This window comes from Schistocerca nitens, chromosome 2 (assembly GCF_023898315.1).
Source record: "Schistocerca nitens isolate TAMUIC-IGC-003100 chromosome 2, iqSchNite1.1, whole genome shotgun sequence".
Taxonomy (NCBI): domain Eukaryota; kingdom Metazoa; phylum Arthropoda; class Insecta; order Orthoptera; family Acrididae; genus Schistocerca; species Schistocerca nitens.
The window spans coordinates 698422289-698447154 of NC_064615.1; the positions used below are offsets into that span (position 1 = coordinate 698422289).

The 24866-nt window shown below is 40.1% G+C and overlaps 1 protein-coding gene across 2 annotated transcripts in view; it reads left to right on the plus strand.

The window, feature by feature from the left end:
- The window catches only part of LOC126236855 (glycerol-3-phosphate phosphatase-like), an 83376-nt gene that overhangs the window by 48947 nt on the left and 9563 nt on the right, over nt 1–24866 (plus strand). For both annotated transcript variants that reach the window (XM_049946466.1, XM_049946467.1), the window contains exons 5-6: nt 14590–14731; nt 16546–16789. In XM_049946466.1, the coding sequence (XP_049802423.1) occupies nt 14590–14731; nt 16546–16729 (326 nt within the window). In that variant the 3' untranslated portion in view covers nt 16730–16789. The remainder of the gene's footprint in view (nt 1–14589; nt 14732–16545; nt 16790–24866) is intronic.

Below are 24866 nucleotides of genomic sequence, written 5' to 3' on the forward strand. Positions count from 1 at the left end.
ACTTAACAGTTGTGTCTGTACATATATTTTTCCTGTTGTAGCACATTAGATAACACACATTATTTTATGAGCAGTGTCAAATGCTTTTCATACATGACTCATAATAGAGTGAGGAAAGAATGGCTGTTACTGCTTCTGTTGAGTGGAGAGGAGCCTCTTGTAGCTGTAGATGTGGGAACATGCAGCAGTCCTCAGCAGTTAGGAGGCCTAGGTCATTTGCAAAATCTGACAGAAAGAGGAAAGTCCTGCTGCTAGGTAGTTCACATGGTAGAGGTGTGGGCCAGCAGTTGCAGGAAGTGTTGGGGAGTGAGTACCAGGTCACCAGCATTGTGAAGCCTAGTACAAGGTTGGCTCAGGTGACTGACAGCATAGGGGAGCTATGTAAGAATTTTATGAAGTAGGGTCAGGTATTGATAGTGGGTGGAACAGGGAACAGTCTTGATAGGGACAGGGAATATGATATAGGTGGTGAGGAGGTAAAGATAACTACTCAAACTGGTGGTATTAATGTGAATTTTGTGCAACTGTTTCAGCATCATGATCGGCCTCATCTTCATGTGGCTGTTAGGTATTAACATTACTAGATGGGCATTCTTTTAGTAAAAGGGTGAATGGCCTTTCGGACCATGATGTATGAATTTTAATACTAAAAGCCTTTTGTACTCAAACAGATGTCACATGTAATTACAAACTATGTAGGGAAGTTAATCCAACAGCAATAGAGAGTTTTTTAAACCTTGTCAAGAAACAAGAGTGACAGGATGTTTATAGTGCTGATAACATAGATGATAAATATAATGCTTTCCTTAACACATTTCTCATGCTCTTTGGGAGTTGCTTTCCATTAGAATGTTATAAATGGGGTACAATCAGTAATAGGCACCCTGGGTGGTTGACTAGTGGGGTAAGGATATCATGTAGACCAAAGCGGGAATTATATCAAAATGTTCGAAGTAGTCACAATCATGCTACAGTAGCCCATTACAAACAGTATTGTAAGGCGCTTAAAATGTTATTAGGAAGGCAAACAGTATGCGGTATGCAAATAGAACAGCTAATTCACAGGATAAAATTAAAACCATATTCTCAGTTGTGAAGGAAGTGTCTGGTCAGCAGCACAAGGTCGACAATATAAAGTCAGTTCGTAGTAAAAATATTTCTGTTACTGATAAATCAAACATATGTACACTGTTTAACAGTCATTTTCTGAGCATTGCAGGTGAATTAAATAAAAATTTAGTTTCTACACAGAATCATGTAACTTACTTGGCAAATGCCTTTCTGAGACTGATGTCTGTAATACTCCTCTGTGATACAGACAAGGGAGAGATTAAGTCAATAATTAAATCATTGAAGACTAAGCATTCTCTTGGTTATGATGGAGTGTTAAGTACTGTGCTGCACATGTTAGCCCCGTATTTAGCCATATTTGTGATTTTTCCTTTAGGAAAGGTCAATTTTCTGAACGGTTAAAGTACTTAGTGGTAAAGCCACTGTATAAAAAGGGAGAAAGGGATAATGTAGACAATTTTAGATCTATCTTTATGCCATCAGTGTTTGCTATGTATGTATGTATGTATGTATATAATAGAGGGAAACATTCCACGTGGGAAAAATATATGTAAAAACAAAGATGATGTGACTTACCGAACGAAAGCGCTGGCAGGTCGATAGACACACAAACAAACACAAACACACACACAAAATTCAAGCTTTCGCAACAAACTGTTGCCTCATCAGGAAAGAGGGGAAGGAGAGGGAAAGACGAGATGTGGGTTTTAAGGGAGAGGGTAAGGAGTCATTCCAATCCCGGGAGTGGAAAGACTTACCTTAGGGGGAAAAAAGGACAGGTATACACTCCCACACACGCACATATCCATCCACACATATACAGACACAAGCAGACATATTTAAAGACAAAGGGTTTGGGCAGAGATGTCAGTCGAGGCGGAAGTGAAGAGGCAAAGATGATGTTGAATGACAGGTGAGGTATGCGTGGCGGCAACTTGAAATTAGCGGAGATTGAGGCCTGGTGGGTAACGGGAAGAGAGGATATATTGAAGAGCAAGTTCCCATCTCCGGAGTTCGGATAGGTTGGTGTTGGTGGGAAGTATCCAGATAACCCGGACGGTGTAAGACTGTGCCAAGATGTGCTGGCCATGCACCGAGGCATGTTTAGCCACAGGGTGATCCTCATTACCAACAAACACTGTCTGCCTGTGTCCATTCATGCGAATGGACAGTTTGTTGCTGGTCATTCCCACATAGAATGCATCACAGTGTAGGCAGGTCAGTTGGTAAATCACGTGGGTGCTTTCACATGTGGCTCTGCCTTTGATCGTGTACACCTTCCGGGTTACAGGACTGGAGTAGGTGGTGGTGGGAGGGTGCATGGGACAGGTTTTACACCGGGGGCGGTTACAAGGATAGGAGCCAGAGGGTAGGGAAGGTGGTTTGGGGATTTCATAGGGATGAACTAACAGGTTACGAAGGTTAGGTGGACGGTGGAAAGACACTCTTGGTGGAGTGGGGAGGATTTCATGAAGGATGGATCTCATTTCAGGGCAGGATTTGAGGAAGTCGTATCCCTGCTGGAGAGCCACATTCAGAGTCTGGTCCAGTCCCGGAAAGTATCCTGTCACAAGTGGGGCACTTTTGTGGTTCTTCTGTGGGGGATTCTGGGTTCGAGGGGATGAGGAAGTGGCTCTGGTTATTTGCTTCTGTACCAGGTTGGGAGGGTAGTTGCGAGATGCGAAAGCTGTTGTCAGGTTGTTGGTGTAATGGTTCAAGGATTCCGGACTGGAGCAGATTCGTTTGCCACGAAGGCCAGACATACCAACAATTAAAGGGAACAGCCATGGGTACCAGGATGGCCCCCTCGTACGCCAACCTATTCATGGGTCGGTTAGAGGAAGCCTTCTTGGTTACCCAGGCCTGCCAACCCAAAGTTTGGTACAGATTTATTGATGACATCTTCATGATCTGGACTCACAGTGAAGAAGAACTTCAGAATTTCCTCTCCAACCTCAATTCCTTTGGTTCCATCAGATTCACCTGGTCCTACTCCAAATCCCATGCCACTTTCCTTGACGTTGACCTCCACCTGTCCAATGGCCAGCTTCACACGTCCGTCCACATCAAACCCACCAGCAAGCAACAGTACCTGCATTATGACAGCTGCCACCCATTCCACATCAAACGGTCCCTTCCCTACAGTCTAGGTCTTCGTGGCAAACGAATCTGCTCCAGTCCGGAATCCTTGAACCATTACACCAACAACCTGACAACAGCTTTCGCATCTCGCAACTACCCTCCCAACCTGGTACAGAAGCAAATAACCAGAGCCACTTCCTCATCCCCTCGAACCCAGAATCCCCCACAGAAGAACCACAAAAGTGCCCCACTTGTGACAGGATACTTTCCGGGACTGGATCAGACTCTGAATGTGGCTCTCCAGCAGGGATACGACTTCCTCAAATCCTGCCCTGAAATGAGATCCATCCTTCATGAAATCCTCCCCACTCCACCAAGAGTGTCTTTCCACCGTCCACCTAACCTTCGTAACCTGTTAGTTCATCCCTATGAAATCCCCAAACCACCTTCCCTACCCTCTGGCTCCTATCCTTGTAACCGCCCCCGGTGTAAAACCTGTCCCATGCACCCTCCCACCACCACCTACTCCAGTCCTGTAACCCGGAAGGTGTACACGATCAAAGGCAGAGCCACATGTGAAAGCACCCACGTGATTTACCAACTGACCTGCCTACACTGTGATGCATTCTATGTGGGAATGACCAGCAACAAACTGTCCATTCGCATGAATGGACACAGGCAGACAGTGTTTGTTGGTAATGAGGATCACCCTGTGGCTAAACATGCCTCGGTGCACGGCCAGCACATCTTGGCACAGTGTTACACCGTCCGGGTTATCTGGATACTTCCCACCAACACCAACCTATCCGAACTCCGGAGATGGGAACTTGCTCTTCAATATATCCTCTCTTCCCGTTACCCACCAGGCCTCAATCTCCGCTAATTTCAAGTTGCCGCCACGCATACCTCACCTGTCATTCAACATCATCTTTGCCTCTTCACTTCCGCCTCGACTGACATCTCTGCCCAAACCCTTTGTCTTTAAATATGTCTGCTTGTGTCTGTATATGTGTGGATGGATATGTGCGTGTGGGGGAGTGTATACCTGTCCTTTTTTCCCCCTAAGGTAAGTCTTTCCACTCCCGGGATTGGAATGACTCCTTACCCTCTCCCTTAAAACCCACATCTCGTCTTTCCCTCTCCTTCCCCTCTTTCCTGATGAGGCAACAGTTTGTTGCGAAAGCTTGAAATTTGTGTGTGTGTTTGTGTTTGTTTGTGTGTCTATCGACCTGCCAGCGCTTTCGTTCGGTAAGTCACATCATCTTTGTTTTTACATATATGTATGTATGTATGTATGTATGTAAGGATAATTGATAATTTTATATCAGACAAATTGCTATCAAATGTACAGTTTGGCTTTAGAAGTCTTTTAACAACTAAAATGCTATATTCTCCTTTCTCTTAGAGGTACTGGATGGGTTAAGCAAAAGGTTTCAAATGCTAGGCATATTTTTTGATTTAACTAAGGTGTTTGATTGTGTTGATCACAAAATATTGCTCCAGAAGTTGGACCATTACGGAACATGGGGAGTAGCTCACAATTGGTTCACCTCTTACTTTAGCAACAGACAACAAAAGGTCATTATTCACAATGTTGAGTATGGCTGTGATGTGGGTTCTGAGTGGGCTGTCAGTGAACAATTGCCTACCAATCACTAAAGATACTGGTTACGGTAGGTTGTTATCAAAGTGGCCCATTGCATTCATAGCTTTAATAAGTTTAATTGAAGCAGTTGAAATTATCCACACTGTAGTACAACCAACCAACATGAGCTATTTTCTACATTTAAGACATCCTTGCTTGGACAGTTTAACATCAGTTGAGTTGTTTTGCACTGTACACTGCCTTATGCTAGAGTTACCTATGTATTTGTATTTATGTTTGCACTTTTCATTATGTGTTTGAGTTTGTTTTTAGAGGTTGAAAGGGAGTAGCATGGGGTCATCATGCAGCACACATAATTTGACTTATTAATTTCATGTGGCAAATGATTGTAACTTCTATATTGTTGATCCATGATCTGATAGTTGGATCACAAGTTGCATAGTCTTCCATGAAATGTTTTTTTATAAGTACACTTTCTACTGGTGAAAGCATTGCAGTTTCTTGATTTCTTGATAATACAGAACTGATGTTTCACAAAATCACAGATGAAATTACAGCAGGATGGAACACCATGAACCTGGTGAGTAACATTACATCTTCATTCAAGGTAGGCTACACAGTCACTGCACTTCCATTCCTGAGACACAGTCTTCCAAAATAGGATTAGTGTTCCACGTGTTTCAAAGATGTGCCTGAAATGGTAACGTTGAGATCTGGAATAATAGTCACAGGGATAGGTAGCATAAGTTCTGTGATTTTTTGGAATACAGTAAAACTTGCTCAAATTGGCACATAATTTGGAAATCAGCCCAACCTGTGCAAGTATTTCAGTCCCCACACATTCAGTGCACTTTTATATGCTGATTTTTTGTATAAAGTGGAATGATGTACCTAATGCAGAAATGGAAAGCAAATCTTATAACATACTTAATAATACATTGTATAAAGCGGGAAAGAGCCTATACAGTATTAGTGTATTAAAGTTCATTAGTTATTCATGACTCTACAAGTTTGTTACTTTTAACACCTCTGTTAAGCGGCACAAAACCAAGAAAAAAGGTCCAGTGCAGCACCGCTCTGCTGGTGTGGACCTAAAACCGCACCACTCTGTGCAACAATGAATAAGTTACGCTCAGTATTGGTACAGTATGTCAAAGGAAACGGTTCGTTCATCAGCACTCTGTTTGTCGGCTTTCTTGTTTTCCTCATTATTGGCACATGCCAGCACATTTAGGAATATTGTTGTGCATCTACCACACACTGCTGCAATTTGTGCAATGAGAGAAATGGGTATTGTTCCATTAAACAATGGTTTTAAATGGCAAGGTCATTATTTTCTGCCAGTTTCAGGTGACTAGTAGCACTTCAAGAGATACAGTAACATGATATCGAACAAATGGTATCTGTCATTAACTGCTATCACTTAGTAGCGGAAAAGCATCCGGACCAGACGAGATACCCTTAAGATTCTACAGTGATTATGCTAAAGAACTTGCCCCCTTTCTATCAGCAATTTATCGTAGATCTCTGGAAGAACGTAAAGTACCTAGCGACTGGAAGAAAGCACAGGTCGTTCCCATTTTCAAGAAGGGTCATAAATCAGATGCGAATAATTATAGGCCTATTTCACTTACGTCAATCTGTTGTAGAATAATGGAACATGTTTTGTGTTCTCGTATTATGACGTTCTTAGATAATACAAATCTCCTTCATCATAACCAACATGGATTCCGCAAACAGAGATCATGTGAAACCCAGCTCGCCCTATTTGCCCAAGAAATTCACAGTGCCGTAGACACTGGCGAGCAGATTGATGCCGTATTCCTGGACTTCAGGAAGGCATTTGATACGGTTCCGCACTTACGTTTAGTGAAAAAAATACGTGCTTACGGAATATCGGACCAGGTTTGTGATTGGATTCAGGATTTCCTAGAAGAAAGAACACAACATGTCATTCTTAACGGTTCAAAATCTGCAGATGTAGAGGTAATTTCGGGAGTACCGCAAGGAAGCGTGATAGGACCTTTATTGTTTACAATATACATAAATGACTTAGTTGACAACATCGGTAGCTCCGTGAGGCTATTTGCAGATGACACGGTTGTCTACAAGAAAGTAGCAACATCAGAAGACTCGTACGTACTCCAGGAAGACCTGCAGAGGATTAATGAATGGTGCGACAGCTGGCAGCTTTCCCTAAACGTAGATAAATGTAATATAATGCGCATACATAGGGGCAGAAATCCATTCCAGTACGATTATGCCATAGGTGGTAAATCATTGGAAGCGGTAACGACCGTAAAATACTTAGGAGTTACTATCCGGAGCGATCTGAAGTGGAATGATCACATAAAACAAATAGTGGGAAAAGCAGGCGCCAGGTTGAGATTCATAGGAAGAATTCTAAGAAAATGTGACTCATCGACGAAAGAAGTAGCTTACAAAACGCTTGTTCGTCCGATTCTTGAGTATTGCTCATCAGTATGGGACCCTTACCAGGTTGGATTAATAGAAGAGATAGACATGATCCAGCGAAAAGCAGCGCGATTCGTCATGGGGACATTTAGTCAGCGCGAGAGCGTTACGGAGATGCTGAACAAGCTCCAGTGGCGGACACTTCAAGAAAGGCGTTACGCAATACGGAGAGGTTTATTATCGAAATTACGAGAGAGCACATTCCGGGAAGAGATGGGCAACATATTACTACCGCCCACATATATCTCGCGTAATGATCACAACGAAAAGATCCGAGAAATTAGAGCAAATACGGAGACTTACAAGCAGTCGTTCTTCCCACGCACAATTCGTGAATGGAACAGGGAAGGGGGGATCAGATAGTGGTACAATAAGTACCCTCCGCCACACACCGTAAGGTGGCTCGCGGAGTATAGATGTAGATGTAGATGTAACAAAAAGGTTAATGTAATCGAGGCAAGCGAGAAAGACAAACTCTCTCTGCACAAAATTATGTTGTGCTTCAGATGTGGTAAAACACAAATTTATGAGACTAAGAAACAAGAATAATATTCAGGATGAATGGATGAAAGGGAATGGGCAGATGAAAAGAAAGGTGAAGAAGACTGGAAATGAAGTAATTAAAGAAATAGTGTGGGAATGGTTCGTAAGTGCGTGGGCAAAAAACTTATCTTTATTCGGACCCATGTTGCAGAGTGAGGTTCTGAAAGTCACTAAAGAGCTTGGAATTAATGGAGTTTAAGGCATCCACAGGATGGCTGGACAGTTTCAAAGCTAGACACAACATCTTGTGGAATGAAGTGTGTGGGGAAGCTAAGGATGTGTAGAAAAGTGTAGCAACAGAATGGAAGACATACTGTCCAACTTAATAGTGAATTATGACCCGAAAGACGTGTTGAATGCCGATTAAATGGGACAGTTTTATTGTGCTCTGCTTTTAAAATCACTTGCAATTCAAGGTGAAAAGTGCACCGGCAGAAAAATGTCCAAGGAAAGACTCACTGTACTTATGCGTGGAAACATTTTAGCTACTGGAGAAGCCACTGGTGATTGGAAAGGCGGCAAAACAGTAGATGCCAGTAAGCTTCCAGTCACACGGCGAAACAATAAAAAAGCGTAGATGGTGAGTGGTCTTATGGAAGAATGGCTGGGCTCTTTCAATGTCAAACTGAAAAAAGGAAATCGCCAAGTTCTCCTTTTTCTAGACAATGAAACCTGCCACCCGAAATTAACATTATCAAATGTGGAATTGGCTTGGTTCTCTCCAGGTACAATCAGCCTCATACAACCCATGGACCAGGGGGTTATTTACACATTCAAGTGTCATTATAGGCAATTACTGATGCAGTTTCTTATTCTTAGTGTTCAAGAAGCCGAAAGTGAATTTGCTCTTGCACGGTCAGTTTCTGTCCTGGATGCAGTTAACTGGTTTGGCTTGAGAGCAATGGAAATAAAACCCAAAACTGTCACCAAGTGCTTCAACAAAGTGGGATTTGGGGGTCAAGAACAATACGCTTATGTGTCCATCAAATTTCAAGAAAATGCAGCACCAATTGCAGAATTAATGAAAATGTAAAACATTTCATGTAGTGCAGATGATTACATTGGAAGTGATGACTTTCTGTCAACTTACTCTACTTTTACTTCAGCAACAAATTTAATAGAAATCCACAACACATAAGATGAAGAAGAAAAAACAGAGGAAGAAGAAGAGGAGCAAAGTGATGTCCCTAAAAAATTAGTATGCCTGAAGAAGCCATTGCATTCATAAATGATGTTATGAAATTTGCAGCACACACAAATTCTTCCAACTTGTTGGAACTGTTGTATGGTGCAAAAAATTTCCTAGAAAAAACAATTTTGAACAGGAAATTAAAGCAAGTTTCCCTCCTTGACATGTGGTGAAAAAAGTGAAATTTAAAGCAAATAAACATGGGAATAATATGTATGTACATACAATAATAAACGAATTTAAAGTTAGAGTAAAGATATAGAAATGCCGTGTTATTTATCAATTAATGTAATAGTCCAGTATTCTGTTGTCCAGTATACAGTAAATGAATGTCTACTGTGCTGGAGTGAAGATCCGTAAATACAGTATATGATAATTAAAAATTTTTACTGTACTTTTATGTACAGTACCCCACAAATTTTACAAAGCCCAGTGAGTTTTGTGTAATCCAGAAACATGTCCAATTTGGAAAATTATTTTAGTCCCATGCAATTCCATTTTGAGCACGTTTTAGTGTAATAATGGTCAGATAAAAACTTTCATCTGCTTGACACTGTTTTTAGCCTTGTTTCACAATTTATTATTAATGTTATTGCACAACCTGGATTTTGGGTTATAACCCTATTTTCAAGTACATTAATGATTCCCAAAGATGATAATGTACAGATAAACCTGATGACAAGGCAAAGACTATCATCTCAATTTCTTAAGGTATCGATCCATAGCTTAATGTACAAATATGTCAATGACCGTTTTTTAACAAATTACATACATTATTACACATTAACCAGTTATACTACAATGACCAGACTAAAAGTTATGCATCAGTCAAGATATTTTTAACTATGATGGGCTGGGGCCCAAAGTTTTGCATCTATCCTGGGGGTTGTGATTTCATCTAAAAGAGGTGAATAATTGAACTGGGTTTGCTTGTTTAATAATAGGTGTGGGGATACACACATCTGTCCTTTAATTTATAAAATTTCTAATTGGTTGAGTTTGGCTCCATTTTCCTCTGTGTGTAGGCCTTGTACATCTATTGTGTCTTTGTGGTTATTGTTCAGGCAATGTTCCGCAAAGGCTGAATCAGGCTTCTTCGATCTCCAGCTTCTGTGATATTCTTTAAGCCTGGTACAAATTGACCTTCCTGTCTGTTCAATGTTGCAAGACTGACACTCATGGCATGTGATTTTATAAATCCCACTTTTTTTGATAGCTGGTTGTTTGTCTTTTTCATTGAACAAGAAACTACCTATTGTCTGAAGGACATAGAAAAACAAAGATAAACCCTTTGCCTTCAAGATGTTACTTTTACTATTTGATAATTTCCCTATAAAAGGTAATCTGCACCATTTCTTTTCCTGTTTGTCTGTGTTTTTCATTGGGGACAGTAGGGACCTGGCTTGCTGCTTCATCTTTTAACCTAAATTTTTATCAGTGGTGTTGGGGTCAAATTCATTATTTATGGCTGTTGTTTGTATTGTGTTAAGCTCCTGGTCAAAATCTTCTTGGGACATAGGGATAGAAAGGAGACGGTGGATCATTGATGACATGCTGGATGTTTGTAGGTTGTGGGATGTTGGGAGAAAGCCGGGATGAAAGTGTCAGTGAAGGAATCTTTTTCGGTAAATTTTAAATTTATGGTTACTGTCTTCTATCATTAAGCTAGTGTCCAGGAAATTTATACTGGGGCCCCCCTAACTCCATGCTGATCTTTATGGTAGTGTGCCACTGATTCATATTTTCCACAAATTTATGGAGTTGTCTATTGAAACATTTCCACATACAAAGAATATCATCTACATATCTGTACCAATACACAACATGTTTTGCCGGTGGTTCTCTCTTCAGAAAATCAGTCTCCCACTTGTCCATGAACATTTCTGCTAGTAAGGCTGTTAAAGGTGAGCCCATTGCCAGACCATCTGCTTGCTGATAATAGCTCCTTTGAAATCAGAAATAATTTTGATCCAAACAACATTCCACTATGCTAACAATGCTCAACTGCTCTGCTGGATTTATGTTGTGTGAATACAATGATTGTGACACCATATCGAAACAGTCTTTCACTGGAATACATGTCAACAATCTATGCACATCAAAAGAGACTAATTTTGCATTTGTTAGGACCTTAACATACGTTAACTTGTTAACTAAAACCAAACTGTTCTTAATACTACATTTTCCTTTGAAGTCCAGCTGCTTCTTCAAGATGGTGTTGATTCTCCTGGGATTGGCACTTCCAGTTTGTGGAGCTTTGGTAAACTATACAGCTGTGGTGCCCTAGTGTTCATTTGCAACGTGCTCTTACAGGCATGTTCAGAAAAGATATTGAAGCACTTGTTTACTACCTGCTTAGCCTGATCATTGTAGCTAGCTGTTGGATTTAACACTTCTGAAGTGTTTAAACTGGAATGTAATAGCAGTAAGACCACAAAACATATTTTTGAGAAGAGAATAAAAGATAAAATTTGAGGCTTGCTAAAAGCCAATTCACAAAGCGAGAAAACCATATAAATGGAAAATGAAGGAACATAGTTCTTTCTTTTATCTGTACATATGAGCAGTAGAGACACCTGCATAGTGGGATGTATCAATTACATTAGACACACCTGCCTAGTTAGCATGTAGCATCCTTCTTTTGTATTGACAACAGCAATAACTCATGGAGGTTAGTTTAAGGTACATCAAAACCATGCACATTTCACATGATGTTACTAAAATACACAGAATATCCACATGATCACACTCAACCAAGAAGTGTCCCATAAAATGATTGTACAATTTTGGAGTGATGGCTGGAACACAGTATTTCTGAAAGTGCAGGTCACCTACATGGGACAGAAAGCAAACAGACGACCATAATCTTACAGTAAGTTTCTATCATTGTTCACAGGTGAGACAAAATACCAAACTTATCAGGTGCAAAATTTCATCCCATGTAAACAAACTCTGCTACATGTGTCAAGAGTACCCTCTTGGGAAGCGAGATGCACAACCTCAATGTATATAACAACTTGTGTCAAGATAATCCCTTTACATTCTTTGAGCAACCAGTGGCAATATTTGTGACCTCAGACATGTTGTGATCAGAGATAAATGTGGGGGGTGGTATCTTCTGTACCCCCATAGTGAGGTGGTGGTTCTAAATACTATGGCTGTTTACCACTTGTTTGTGTCCAGCATTAAAATGGCGAGTGATTTTCTGCATTATGGCCCATCTGTCTATTATTAATGTCTGCCCTGGTCAGGTACACCCCTGGTATTAATATTGACAGCAGTGGCATTCCCCAAATCAAGTTACTGGCAGTACACCCTCAACATAGTAGCATGTGAAAAGCCCATTGCCTGTAGGATCTCAAAAATAGAGTGCCCTATGGGCTGGGTACCATGAATCAAGCCACACACAAACACACTGATATCGAGCAATATGTTATGAATTTGACGATGAACTACAGTTCCAAACATTGAAATTTATTCCTAAAATTCAACTTAATGGAATATGTATCTATAGATGTATTACCTATAGCTAGATGAAGACTCAGACCTGGATCCACTTATTGTGAGCAGTTGCCTTACCATTTAGGCTATCCAAGTATGCTCCCCAGACTGACCCAAACATCCACATATTGCACACTTGTCTATTTCTTCTTACAGATTATTAATTCACTTATCTACACTTGCAAGTCTCATGATTCCTGTACAGGTTTTATAATTAAGACAGCGAGAAGATTTAGATCTTCCATATTTCCTGACGTCCTGCATTTGAGTGGCATGTCAGTGGCCAGTAGAAGGCTTGACATAACCGCAGTCTTATGAGATACTAAACTGTTGTTCTTTTTATGGTGACAGGAGTGCTCTCTCTTTGATACAACAGCTATCTGATTCAGTTACTAGTGAATGCAGTATTCCTTTTCATTTTTTCTGTATTCCCTCATCGTGCAACAATCACCTTTCTATGGGCTGAAGTAACCTGGAAATACAGCACCTCAAAGCTGCTACTTTGGAAATTAACAGACACTACATTTTCTGATACCCAGTGTGGTCAAGACTTGCTGTCTGGATTAAGTGTTTTGGAGAAAATTTTAAAAACTGTCTCACTATTTACATACTTCCATCATCCATTTTTCTTTTATTGCAGATACTCCATCTTATCTTGACATCACAGAGTTATGCCTCCCTGGGTTTCGCCAAGTAATGATCCTGGAGCTATTACATGCCATGGTGGTGCAGTCCATATTTTCTCACCATCTGTACTGTTCAATAACATCAGTCTTTTTCCAGTAACAACAAGGCACTTGCTTCCCTTTGAAATCACTTCAGCCATTTCAGCTACAATTGTACATCTGCTGCCAATGAGTATAAGTTGAACTAAAAATAGAAGGATGAACACATTATTTCACACTCATTTTTGCTTTCACAGTTTCAGATACAAATACCGTACACCCACTTGCATGCATTCTGTGCTATCAACATTCTTAAAGTTCAAATGGCCTAAACACATTTTTGTCACACAGTGTATGTAATTAAGAGACTACTTGCTTTCACTTTAATTGGAGAAAAACTGTGCCTGCTATTTTTGAACCCCTTTAGTTTTTGTTTGATGGCTTTTTAGAGTTTTGGAGACCAAGCCTAGGAAAAATTAACTATTCCCATTCCAGGTGGTCAGATAAAATTAAATAAATTTATGTCCATGGAAACAACTTGGAAAGAAAAAGTGTGTGTTAATAGAGCAAAAGTGTAAGATAGTTAGCATAACAAAATTGTGGAAAGGATAGTTGCTACTCACCATATAGCAGAGATGCTGAGTCACAGATAGGTACAACAAAAACTGTCAGAAAGTGAACTTACACACACACACACACACACACACACACACACACACACACACACACATGACTGCAGTGTCTGGCTGCTGTGGCCAGACCTCTAATATTCCTTGGTTTTCACTGTTTGATTTTTCCTGATGGCTTTTCTTCCTTCCTGTAACACAATGCTGTTTTCCTTTGTTACTATTTTCTGAATGACCTGCTATACTCAGTGTCTGTCCTGGACTCAGCAGCCAGAGACTTGTCTTTTTCTCTTTGTCTTTGTCTCTCTCTCTCTCTCTCTCTCTCTGTCTTTCTGACAAAAGCATTGTTGGCGAAAAGCTCACTTCTGACAGTCTTTTTGTTGTGCCTGTCTGACTCAGCGTCTCTGCTATATGGTGAGCAGCTACTATCCTTTCCATAATATTGTTACATTCCATCCTGGATTGTCCACCGTTTGAAAATAGTGTGATTTATTTGCGCCAATTATAACTTCAGGTTGGGGGTGGGGATTCACTATATGTGCATCAGTATATGTTCACTTACCCTTCCATGCAGGTCAGCTGATTGTGATAACTACAAAGGCTATCTGGAGACACTGCAGTGGAGTTCAGGTAGCCTTGAAACTTACATTTCACATAGTTTACAGCACTTCATATGGACAAAGCGTACCTACTAACTGCTTAAGCTATAGACGGATATTCTCAGCCATTAACATGTATTACAACCATCATTCTGTTTATATAAGGCTATATGTATCTAGCAGTGTTGACATGCATGACTCACCTTTTTTAAAAAGTCTTCCTGTACTATAGGTGCTGGCTGTATGGCTGCAGCAGTCACTAGCTGCTCAGGACGTCAACCTGTTATATTAGGAAAACCAAGTGAATACTTAATGGATGTCCTCATCAGGAAGTTAAAAGTAGAACCTGGCCGAACTTTGATGATAGGTGACAGGTTAGTAGCTCCATTTTCTTGTCTTGTTCATTGTATTTAAATAGTGGACAATAGCTTTGTTGTCCATATCTAATGGGGGGCAGTCAACTGAGAAAGAATATTTATTACTGAAGATTTATTACCTCAGAAGCAATCACCATTCCTTTTAATAAATCTCTTCCATTAGGAGAAAAATTGTTTGTTCCAATCTTCAAGATGTCCTTTGATCAGTGACATCCTCAATTACAAATCATCTCATTTGTTTCAGAATAATGAACATTGCAGCCAGGGTGGATCTTAAGTATTGCAGAGAGAATTCACACACACACACACACACACACACACACACACACACACAGAGAGAGAGAGAGAGAGAGAGAGAGAGAGAGAGAGAGAGAGAGAGAGAGACAGACCAGATCACTGCACAGGACAACCACAATTTTTTGATGAACACACATCACATCATGTTCGAAGAGCCTTACAGGATGATAGACAGTATATTGTTTACCAGACTGGCATTGATGTGAAAGTGGGTGGGCCATTAGGAACCCATTTCCACCAGAACTTTATGGAGTGAACCCCAGCTGAATGGGACAATGACAAGTGCAAGTTACATAGAAATTTTTGCAGACCGTCTGCATCCCTTTCTGGCATTAAGAGTACCCTGACGAAGGTGTCATGTTTCAGTGGAACAATGCAACATGTCAGTACTCATTGGTTGCATGCAGCTGGGTTCATGAGCATCCCAGTGAATTTATAACCATGGTTTCGCCCTCCTACATCACTCCATCCAACCCAATCAAGGATTTATGAGATGCTGTCACACTTTATGAATACAGCACCAACCAGTTGGGGATAGCATTGCAACCTGTGTGGATCAATACCTGTAGATAATAATTCCAACATCTTGTAGAATTCATGCCTCTGTGTGTTACTGCAGTTTTGAGGGCTCCCTGTTAACATCGTATCCTGTGCCTCCTCATTTTTTTTAGGTCACTCAGTGTATTTTCCTGAACTAATTGTATCTATACTTTTCCCTTCAGTGAGAGACACTTTTGTGTCTCCACTTTCAGACTTCCTCTTTGCTCTCATGTTCAAAATTGTGGCATAGTGATGATAATGGAACAAAAATTTAAACCTCATAGTACCATTTCATTTCATCAAAAGATAAGCCATTTCTTTGAATTTTTTGTTACCATAGATCATCATTGGTTATGGTACAGATGAAACCATCAGTTATATCCACAAACCTTAGCCCCTTTTCCATAATGTATAAGTTTTCTTGGATCAGTCAATATATCTATTCTAAAACTTCAATAGTGATGATTTCATGAGCTCTGTCCAGTATATATTTCATCATACTATGGCGAGCATCCATGTTAATCATTACAGCACTTTGAGTTATACTAATGTAATAAATGTGCAGCAGTTTCCGTGTTCAAGATACATGTAAGAACAAGTTTCCCACCAGACATCTTTTGTCCTCTAGCTCCATTCGCTGTTATTGGATGAACTTTTTACCAAAATCTCTTCCAATATGGAAATGAATACATAAAAAATAAAGGTAAACCAGATTATTTGTTATTATTATGCTGACATCTTTGACATATATCAAAAATAAAAAAATCTACATTCTTTACTTGACTGCCTCCCAATAATGTCAAATTACAGTAAGAGACAGAAATATGCTCTTGCATGTGTGTGTCTCTTTCAGATATACAACTATTATATCAGTCATTCATATATTTTCTCATTTTAGTCTATTGTGAAATTTTCTGTTTCTATTGTTAGAATAAGATTGTTTTGTGTTATTGTAAGCAATATGTTTATTTCAGTGCGAGGACAGATATAATGCTGGGGAATCGATGTGGTTTCCAGACTTTATTGGTTCTATCTGGACTAACCACTGCACACAATTTACAAGAATGGCAGAATTCGCAGGATGAGAGATATAAGGGTTATATTCCTAACTATTACGTGCAGTCACTGGGTGATCTAACGCCCTTTTTAGCAAGCTGAGACCTTGTCAGCACTGTGTAAGACTTGTGCAGTTGCTAGTTGTGGTTTCTGCTCATGATGGTAAAATTTCATTTCTATTATTGTGTGACAATAAGTTTGTGTACTTTATTTTGGAAAAAAAATGAAAACATTCATGAAATTTCAATCAATCTGAATTCCAAGAGAAAAGTAAACTTCAACAATTCACATTGGTATTTTACATTTTAATCTGAAAATATTCTTCGGAATATGACCTTTTTTATATGCCAATGTCCCTGCATAGTATTTAGGACATTGGCAGCTGATGTGGGTAGCAACAGAAGTTCTAATTTTAGCAGAAAACCTTCCACTTTTTGATTCTTATTTTATTATTTATGCATTATAAGATGTTGTATGGGAAGACGCTATCAGAATTTAATGTTGTGGGTAGAAAAACCTACCCATACATTCAGTCATTGTTGGTGTTCTGTCATTCCTATCAAGGTAATCCCTTGGGGATGTGGAATTGGTGAAACTATAAATCAACAAGGAGAAACAGCAATACACTATAATTAGCTTCCTTTGATCTATATTTACTTGTTGTTGTTGTTGTTGTTGTGGTCTTCAGTCCTGAGACTGGTTTGGTGCAGCTCTCCATGCTACTCTATCCTGTGCAAGCTTCTTCATCTCCCAGTACCTACTGCAGTCTACATCCTTCTGAATCTGCTTAGTGTATTGATCTCTTGGTCTCCCTCTACGATTTTTACCCTCCACACTGCCCTCCAATGCTAAATTTGTGATCCCTTGATGCCTCAAAACATGTCCTACCAACCGATCCCTTCTTCTAGTCAAGTTGTGCCACAAACTCCTCTTCTCCCCAATCCTAATCAATACCTCCTAATTACTTATATGATCTACCCATCTAATCTTCAGCATGCTTCTGTAGCACCACATTTCGAAAGCTTCTATCCTCTTCTTGTCTAAACTATTTATTGTCCATGTTTCACTTCCATACATGGCTACACTCAATACAAATACTTTCAGAAACGACTTCCTGACACTTAAATCAATGCTCGATGTTAACAAATTTCTCTTCTTCAGAAACGCTTTCCTTGCCATTGTCAGTCTACATTTTATATCCTCTCTACTTCAACCATCATCAGTTATTTTGCTCCCCAAATAGCAAAACTCATTTACTACTTTAAGTGTCGTGTTTCCTAATCTAATTCCCTCAGTATCGCCCGACTTAATTCGACTACATTCCATTATCCTCATTTTGCTTTTGTTGATGTTCATCTTGTATCCTCCTTTCAAGTCACTGTCCATTCCGTTCAACTGCTCTTCCAAGTCCTTTGCTGTCTCTGACAGAATTACAATGTCATCTTTTGTTTCATTTACTGCTTGCTCAATATACAGATTGAATAGTATCGGGGAGAGGCTACAACCCTGTCTCACTCCCTTCCCAACCACTGCTTCCCTTTCATGCCCCTCGACTCTTATAACTGCCATCTGGTTTCTGTACAAATTGTAAATAGGCTTTTGCTCCGTGTATTTTACCCCTGCCACCTTTAGAATTTGAAAGAGAGTATTCCCGTCAACATTGTCAAAAGCTTTCTCTAAGTCTACAAATGCTAGAAACGTATGTTTGCCTTTCCTTAATCTTTCTTCTAAGCTAAGTCGTAATGTCAGTATTGCCTCACGTGTTCCAGCATTTCTACGGAATCCAAACTGATATTCCCCGAGGTTGGCTTCTACCAGTTTTTCCATTCGTCTGTAAAGAATTCGAGTTACTATTTTGCAGCTGTGACTTATTTACTTAAACACACAAAATTATCTGAGTAGCCACTACCTTGGGGTGTGGGGGAGGGGGGAGGAAGTCTTCTGTTTCTTTCCCAATTATTTGAAGCAGCTGGTTATGTATATCTGATTTATTAATGTTTAAATGTTCAAGAATCATAAAAGAAAGTTGTATACCTGGAAGAATCCTGGAGATACTAAAAGGTATCAGATAGATTATATAATGGTAAGACAGAGATTTAGGAACCAGGTTTTAAATTGTAAGACATTTCCAGGGGCAGATGTGGATTCTGACCACAATCTATTGGTTATGAACTGCAGATTGAAACTGAAGAAACTGCAAAAAGGTGGGAATTTAAGGAGATGGGACCTGGATAAACTGAAAGAACCAGAGGTTGAAGAGAGTTTCAGGTGGAGCATAAGGGAACAATTGACAGGAATGGGGGAAAGAAATACAGTAGAAGAAGAATGGGTAGCTCTGAGGGATGAAGTAGTGAAGGCAGCAGAGGATCAAGTAGGTAAAAAGTCGAGGGCTAATAGAAATCCTTGGGTAACAGAAGAAATATTGAATTTAATTGATGAAAGGAGAAAATATAAAAATGCAGTAAATGAAGCAGGCAAAAAGGAATACAAACGTCTCAAAAATGAGATCGACAGGAAGTGCAAAATGGCTAAGCAGGGATGGCTAGAGGACAAATGTAAGGATATAGAGGCTTGTCTCACTAGGGGTAAGATAGATACTGCCTACAGAAAAATTAAAGACCTTTGGAGAGAAGAGAACCACTTGTATGAATATCAAGAGCTGAGATGGCAACCCAGTTCTAAGCAAAGAAGGGAAGGCAGATAGGTGGAAGGAGTATATAGAGGGTTTATACAAGGGCGATGTACTTGAGGACAATATTATGGAAATGGAAGAGGATGTAGATGAAGATGAAATGGGAGATAAGATATTGCGTGAAGAGTTTGACAGAGCACTGAAGGACCTGAGTCGAAACAAGGCCCCGGGAGTAGACAACATTCCATTAGAACTACTGATGGCCTTGGGAGAGCCAGTCATGACAAAACTCTACCATCTGGTGAGCAAGTTGTATGAGACAGGCGAAATACCCACAAACTTCAAGAAGTATATAATAATTCCAATCCCAAAGAAAGCAGGTGTTGACAGATGTGAAAATTACCGAACTATCAGTTTAAAAGTCACAGCTGCAAAATACTAACGCGAATTCTTTACAGACGAATGGAAAAACTGGTAGAAGCGGACCTCGAGGAAGATCAGTTTGGATTCCGTAGAAATGTTGGAACACGTGAGGCAATACTGACATTACGACTTATCTTAGAAGAAAGATAAGAAAAGGCAAACCTACATTTCTAGCATTTGTAGACTTAGAGAAAGCTTTTGACAACATTAACTGGAATACTCTCTTTCAAATTCTGAAGGTGGCAGGGGTAAAATACAAGGAGCGAAAGGCTATTTACAATTTGAACAGAAACCAGATGGCAGTTATAAGAGTCGAGGGGCATGAAAGGGAAGCAGTGGTTGGGAAAGGAGTGAGACAGGGTTGTAGCCTCTCCCCGATGTTATTCAATCTGTATATTGAGCAAGCAGTAAAGGAAACAAAAGAAAAATTCGGAGTAGGTATTAAAATTCATGGAGAAGAAGTAAAAACTTTGAGGTTCGCCGATGACATTGTAATTCTGTCAGAGACAGCAAAGGACTTGGAAGAGCAGTTGAACAGAATGGACAGTGTCTTGAAACTGAAACCACACTTTACATCCCGGATTTTCCATTGTTTGGTTTAAAGAATGAAAGTCTTACTCCAAAATCCGCCACACTTGCAAAGAAGAGTGTTCACCTCATTGGTCAGTTTCTCCTTCCCACACAGTCCCACTCCCCTTAAAATGCAGAGCACCTGGAATTTTGGTGTACTTGACTTTGATTTGTTATCCAGCTTTTATATGGGTGACTAGTTGTTATGTCAGTGTGAGCGCAAGTGTGAGCAGTTGTTCTATGATCCTCTGATGTCTTGACACTAACTTTTTAGTCCAATTGTGTGTATGTTCATTTGAACCTTAGCCATCCTCAACCAAAGAAGTTCTGTTGAGCATCAGGGATGTTAAGATCCATACTGGCTTCCCTCCTACAAGTGACACCCTGATGCTTTTTCCATTTTTCAAGATGTCTGTAGTATGGGTATCACATATTAGTACGTGGTAAGATTCATTATAAAGGGGTTGTAGAGGAGCCTGGAGAGCATCTTTGCACAGCACGACATGCAAAAAATGTGCTGACACTTTGTACATGCAGACTGGATGTTCACCGTGACAAGACACATGGTCACAAATCTGCTACACCAGCAGTGGTCGCTCTGGTTGCCTGAAAGTGCTGCAGTTTTGAGATAGTCTGCTGGAATTCCCATTGGCTCTCAATAAACTATCTCCACCACTGATGCACGTATATCCACCTTACACACGTCTGTAAACCTAGCAGTACTAGCACTAGTGCCTCTGTCCAACTCTCTCATGATACAAGAGGACTGCTGTCAGCATTCTGTACCACCTTTCCAGCAGTCTGTTGCTTGCTGGATGAGAACTGGTTGTGTGATGGTGCTGGAACATATACTGCTTATTCAGTTGGTTGATAAGATTACATTCAAATTGTCAGCCCTGGTCTTTCGTAACATGCAGTGGGCATCTGAAATGTGCAAGCCAATATCCAACAAACACATTTGCTGTTGTCGTGGTTGTCATGTCTGTGACTGGTAGGGCCTCTGCCCCATCACATGAGCCTTTCTACTGCTGTGAGCAACCTCTGAGGGTTGAAGCAGACCCACTAAGTCAAGTTGTATGTAACTAAACCTTGGTAGTATCCCGCAAAACTTCTGACATCTGGATTGACATGTTGTCCTATTTTACGACGCTGACATGGGAGGCACGAGTGAGTCAAATTCCTGGTGTAAATTTTATCAATGGCAACACAAATGCTCAGTTAGCAACTTGATAGTGCTGTTTGCCCCTGAATATGGGAAGCTTTGGATGCTGTCAAATGCCATTTTGTGGAATTGCTGCATAATGAATGGGCTTGGCCTCTGTTGTGAGATGATGCACTATATCTTAACATTGCTTCCTGACGTGTCTGTCTGCTTCAGTTGCATTCCTGTGGTCTGATCTGTCAGTAAGTCCTACAGTTCTTGATCTGTTACCAACAGACTATGTGCCAGAACTTCCATGGTGAACATTTATCACTGATGTTGCAGAAGGCCAGTATGATAAGTTTATGGTCCATGAAAATTGTTACTGGCCAGACTTTATTGTGAGGGCAAAAATGTCTTACATTCTCACATATCATTAACAACTTCCTATCGTAGGCATTTCATTTTGTCTGTCTGCAATGTAGCTCCTTCGGGTGGAGGAGGGCAGGTGGGGGTGGGGCAGGAAGAACCCACAAACACTGCCAGTGCCCACTGACTTCCTGGTGTAGGGCTGCTCCAATTGCAATGTGGCTGGCATCTCCCACAATATTCAGTGGTGCTGACAGGGCAGGATGGACATGCTTGTAGTTGGCTGACTGCATTGCTCACTTTTAGTGTCCATTCTAATATTTATTTACTTGCCCTTTGTGTGTTGCAAGAGCATCCGTTACTGTCGTCTGTGTGGTAGCTGTTACTGACAATCCCCTATATACTATTAATGTCAGCTGCACTTGAAGTAGTAGTTGTCACCAGGTATGTAGTAGCAGCTCGCTAGATATAAACACCAACTGTTGGACACAAATGACTCCAAAATTCGGATGGATTTCTGTCCTCATGTTTCTCTTGATAAAGCACTTGTGAAAGCCTCTACTCAGGTAACTTTGTGCAGCGTGTGATTGGTGAAGTCTTCAGTGCAATGTATGCCTGTTGGTGAGGCATGTGAGAATTGGGTCAGAAACCATCATCGCTCTCTGGGGTAGATTGCTAACTGCCAGCGTAAATTGTTCGCCATCTTCTGTGATCCCTTGTGCTAAAATGTTCCAAGGCATTGCAAACCATATGTCCAGTTGTGTGGGCATAAATGTTGATGCTCACAGTTTTAGATGCAGCACGGTTGACACAAACATGAAACAAGCTTGCACACAAAGATCTTCTATGTGGGTGTACACTCATGGCATGGTTATGATTGGTGGATCTTGTTACCTCACCATATTCGCTTTGCTGTTGTCACTCAGTGACAAAAGTTCTAGAACTTCAATCTCTTGTTGCAGCTGCCAGATGTCACCAATAGTTTGTAAAAAGCCATTCACGCCCTCCATGTGTAATGAATACATTGTGAAAAATATTATTGTGAAAAATGTTATTGTGACTAACTGTTCTTGTTTCCATGATGAATTATTATTGACCACAATCAGAAGACAAGTTCTAAATCAGCAAAGAGTGAAAGACTTACTCAAAAATCCACTATGCTTACAAGGAATAAACAGTGCACTTAATTGGTCAGTTTCTCATTCCCACTGTAGTACTTCTGCAAACAGGCTGAAGCATTGTAATGAGTTTATCAAGTGCAGCCCTGTGTCACATATGTAATGAGTCTCTACAGCAAGATACTGCCCCAGATAGATTATAATATGCTTCTGTGCAACTACTCTTCAAGAAATGTTTTAAAACTGATCCACTGAACTTCTGCCCAATCTCCTTGTTAAAAATTTATTCTAAGATCCTAAAGAAAATGATCTTTAGGAGACAACTACAATATTCTCAGCTCATATCGGTTTGGTTTCCATGGAGACCTAACAGTAGATAATTCTATTTTTGTCTTCACGTATCAAACTTTGAAATTTATCAACAGTGGAATGGCCCTTGTTACAATACTGTGCATCAAGTTCCATACTTTCAACTGTGAGAGTTATAAAATCCTACTAAAGAAAGCAGGCATCAATAGTTTAATAGTCACAATATCAGGGAAATGGATTAATTCTTATCTAACAATTTGGGAATATAGCACAACAGTTAATGGAATTCAAGCATCATCGGGGTGGGGCACAATAAACAGTGAAGTTCCACCAGGCTTAAGGCTGGGTCCACTGCTGCTTCTGCGATTCATTAATGTCTATTTCACTACAGTGAGAAAGCTTATCCTCTTTGCAGGGAAAAACTTTAAAACATTTGCTAATAGTGTGTATAAGTATAATTTCCATCTTTCATTGAGTCTCTTCTAGTTTCCCATATTACTGTTAATTCCACTAGAAGTAAGTGCTTGCAGTCCAAAAAGCCAGTTATCATATTCCTTTTGTTCAATTTTGGCTTTGACTTTATTTTTCCTTCAGTTTCTACTCCATTTACTAGACAGACACTGAGAAGAAGTTTACCAAGGGCACACAGTAGGTGAATAGTTATTTCCATCAAATACTTGCAATACTTCATCTAGTTTTCCTTTATAAGAGGACAGTTACAGTGGATGCTGAGAGAAAGCATATGTAACACCTGGAACCCAAGTATCTTTTTGCAGGAAGAGAAAGCTGCAGAGGACTATTGTCTGTATAGCAGGAGGAGAGTCCTGAAAATTGTGGAGCGCTTTGTGTGTGTGCTTGACACACCTACCTCAGTCAGTCATGTAACACAATTTTGTTTATGTTTCCATGGGAATGGCACAGAGTTGTCAGTGGCTATACTGATGCCAGCCTTTTGCAATTCATGCCTGAAAGCTGGCAACACTGTTGCCAGCTGTGAGAGTTGTTCTTTCAGCATATGAAGTACAGCTCTAATGAATACTTACCAATGCAATACAAGCAACATTGCAAAGTTCATCATCATTTCATCAAGAAAGTAAAAACCATATACTATGCAGTACGAACACAAAACTTCAAGAACCAAGCAATGGAAATTCAGAGCATTATAGGGCATGAAAGGTAGGTAATCTTTAAGTCCGTGAGGACAGCAGCTCAGACAGATAATGTTAAGATTCCAATCATTGGCCACTAAATTCAATGACTACTTTCCAACATTAGCAAAAACACAGGTTAAATATGGGCAGTTGAAAACAGATCAGTTATATTTACCTGGATTTTGTATAGTCTACTGAAGGCCAACCTGACACTTGAAGATATCGCAAGAATTATTATGTCAGAGGAAAACAGTATATTTACTGTCTTTCTAGCACTCCAATCATAGTACCACAATTTTGTATTCATTTGTGGTGTCTGTCTTTGTAATCAGGCACTAGGTTAAGATTTTTGGGAAATTTAAGAATGCAGTAATATTACTCATTTATAAAAGTGAAGGTGGTGAGTCAATAGTTATCCATTTTCCTGACTATAACCTTTTAACAACTGCTCAGTTTAGCTTTGCAGTTTCTTCATTCTTCTAGCTTTAATGTAAGGTTCAATTTAAAGTACCTTAGCAGCAGAGTA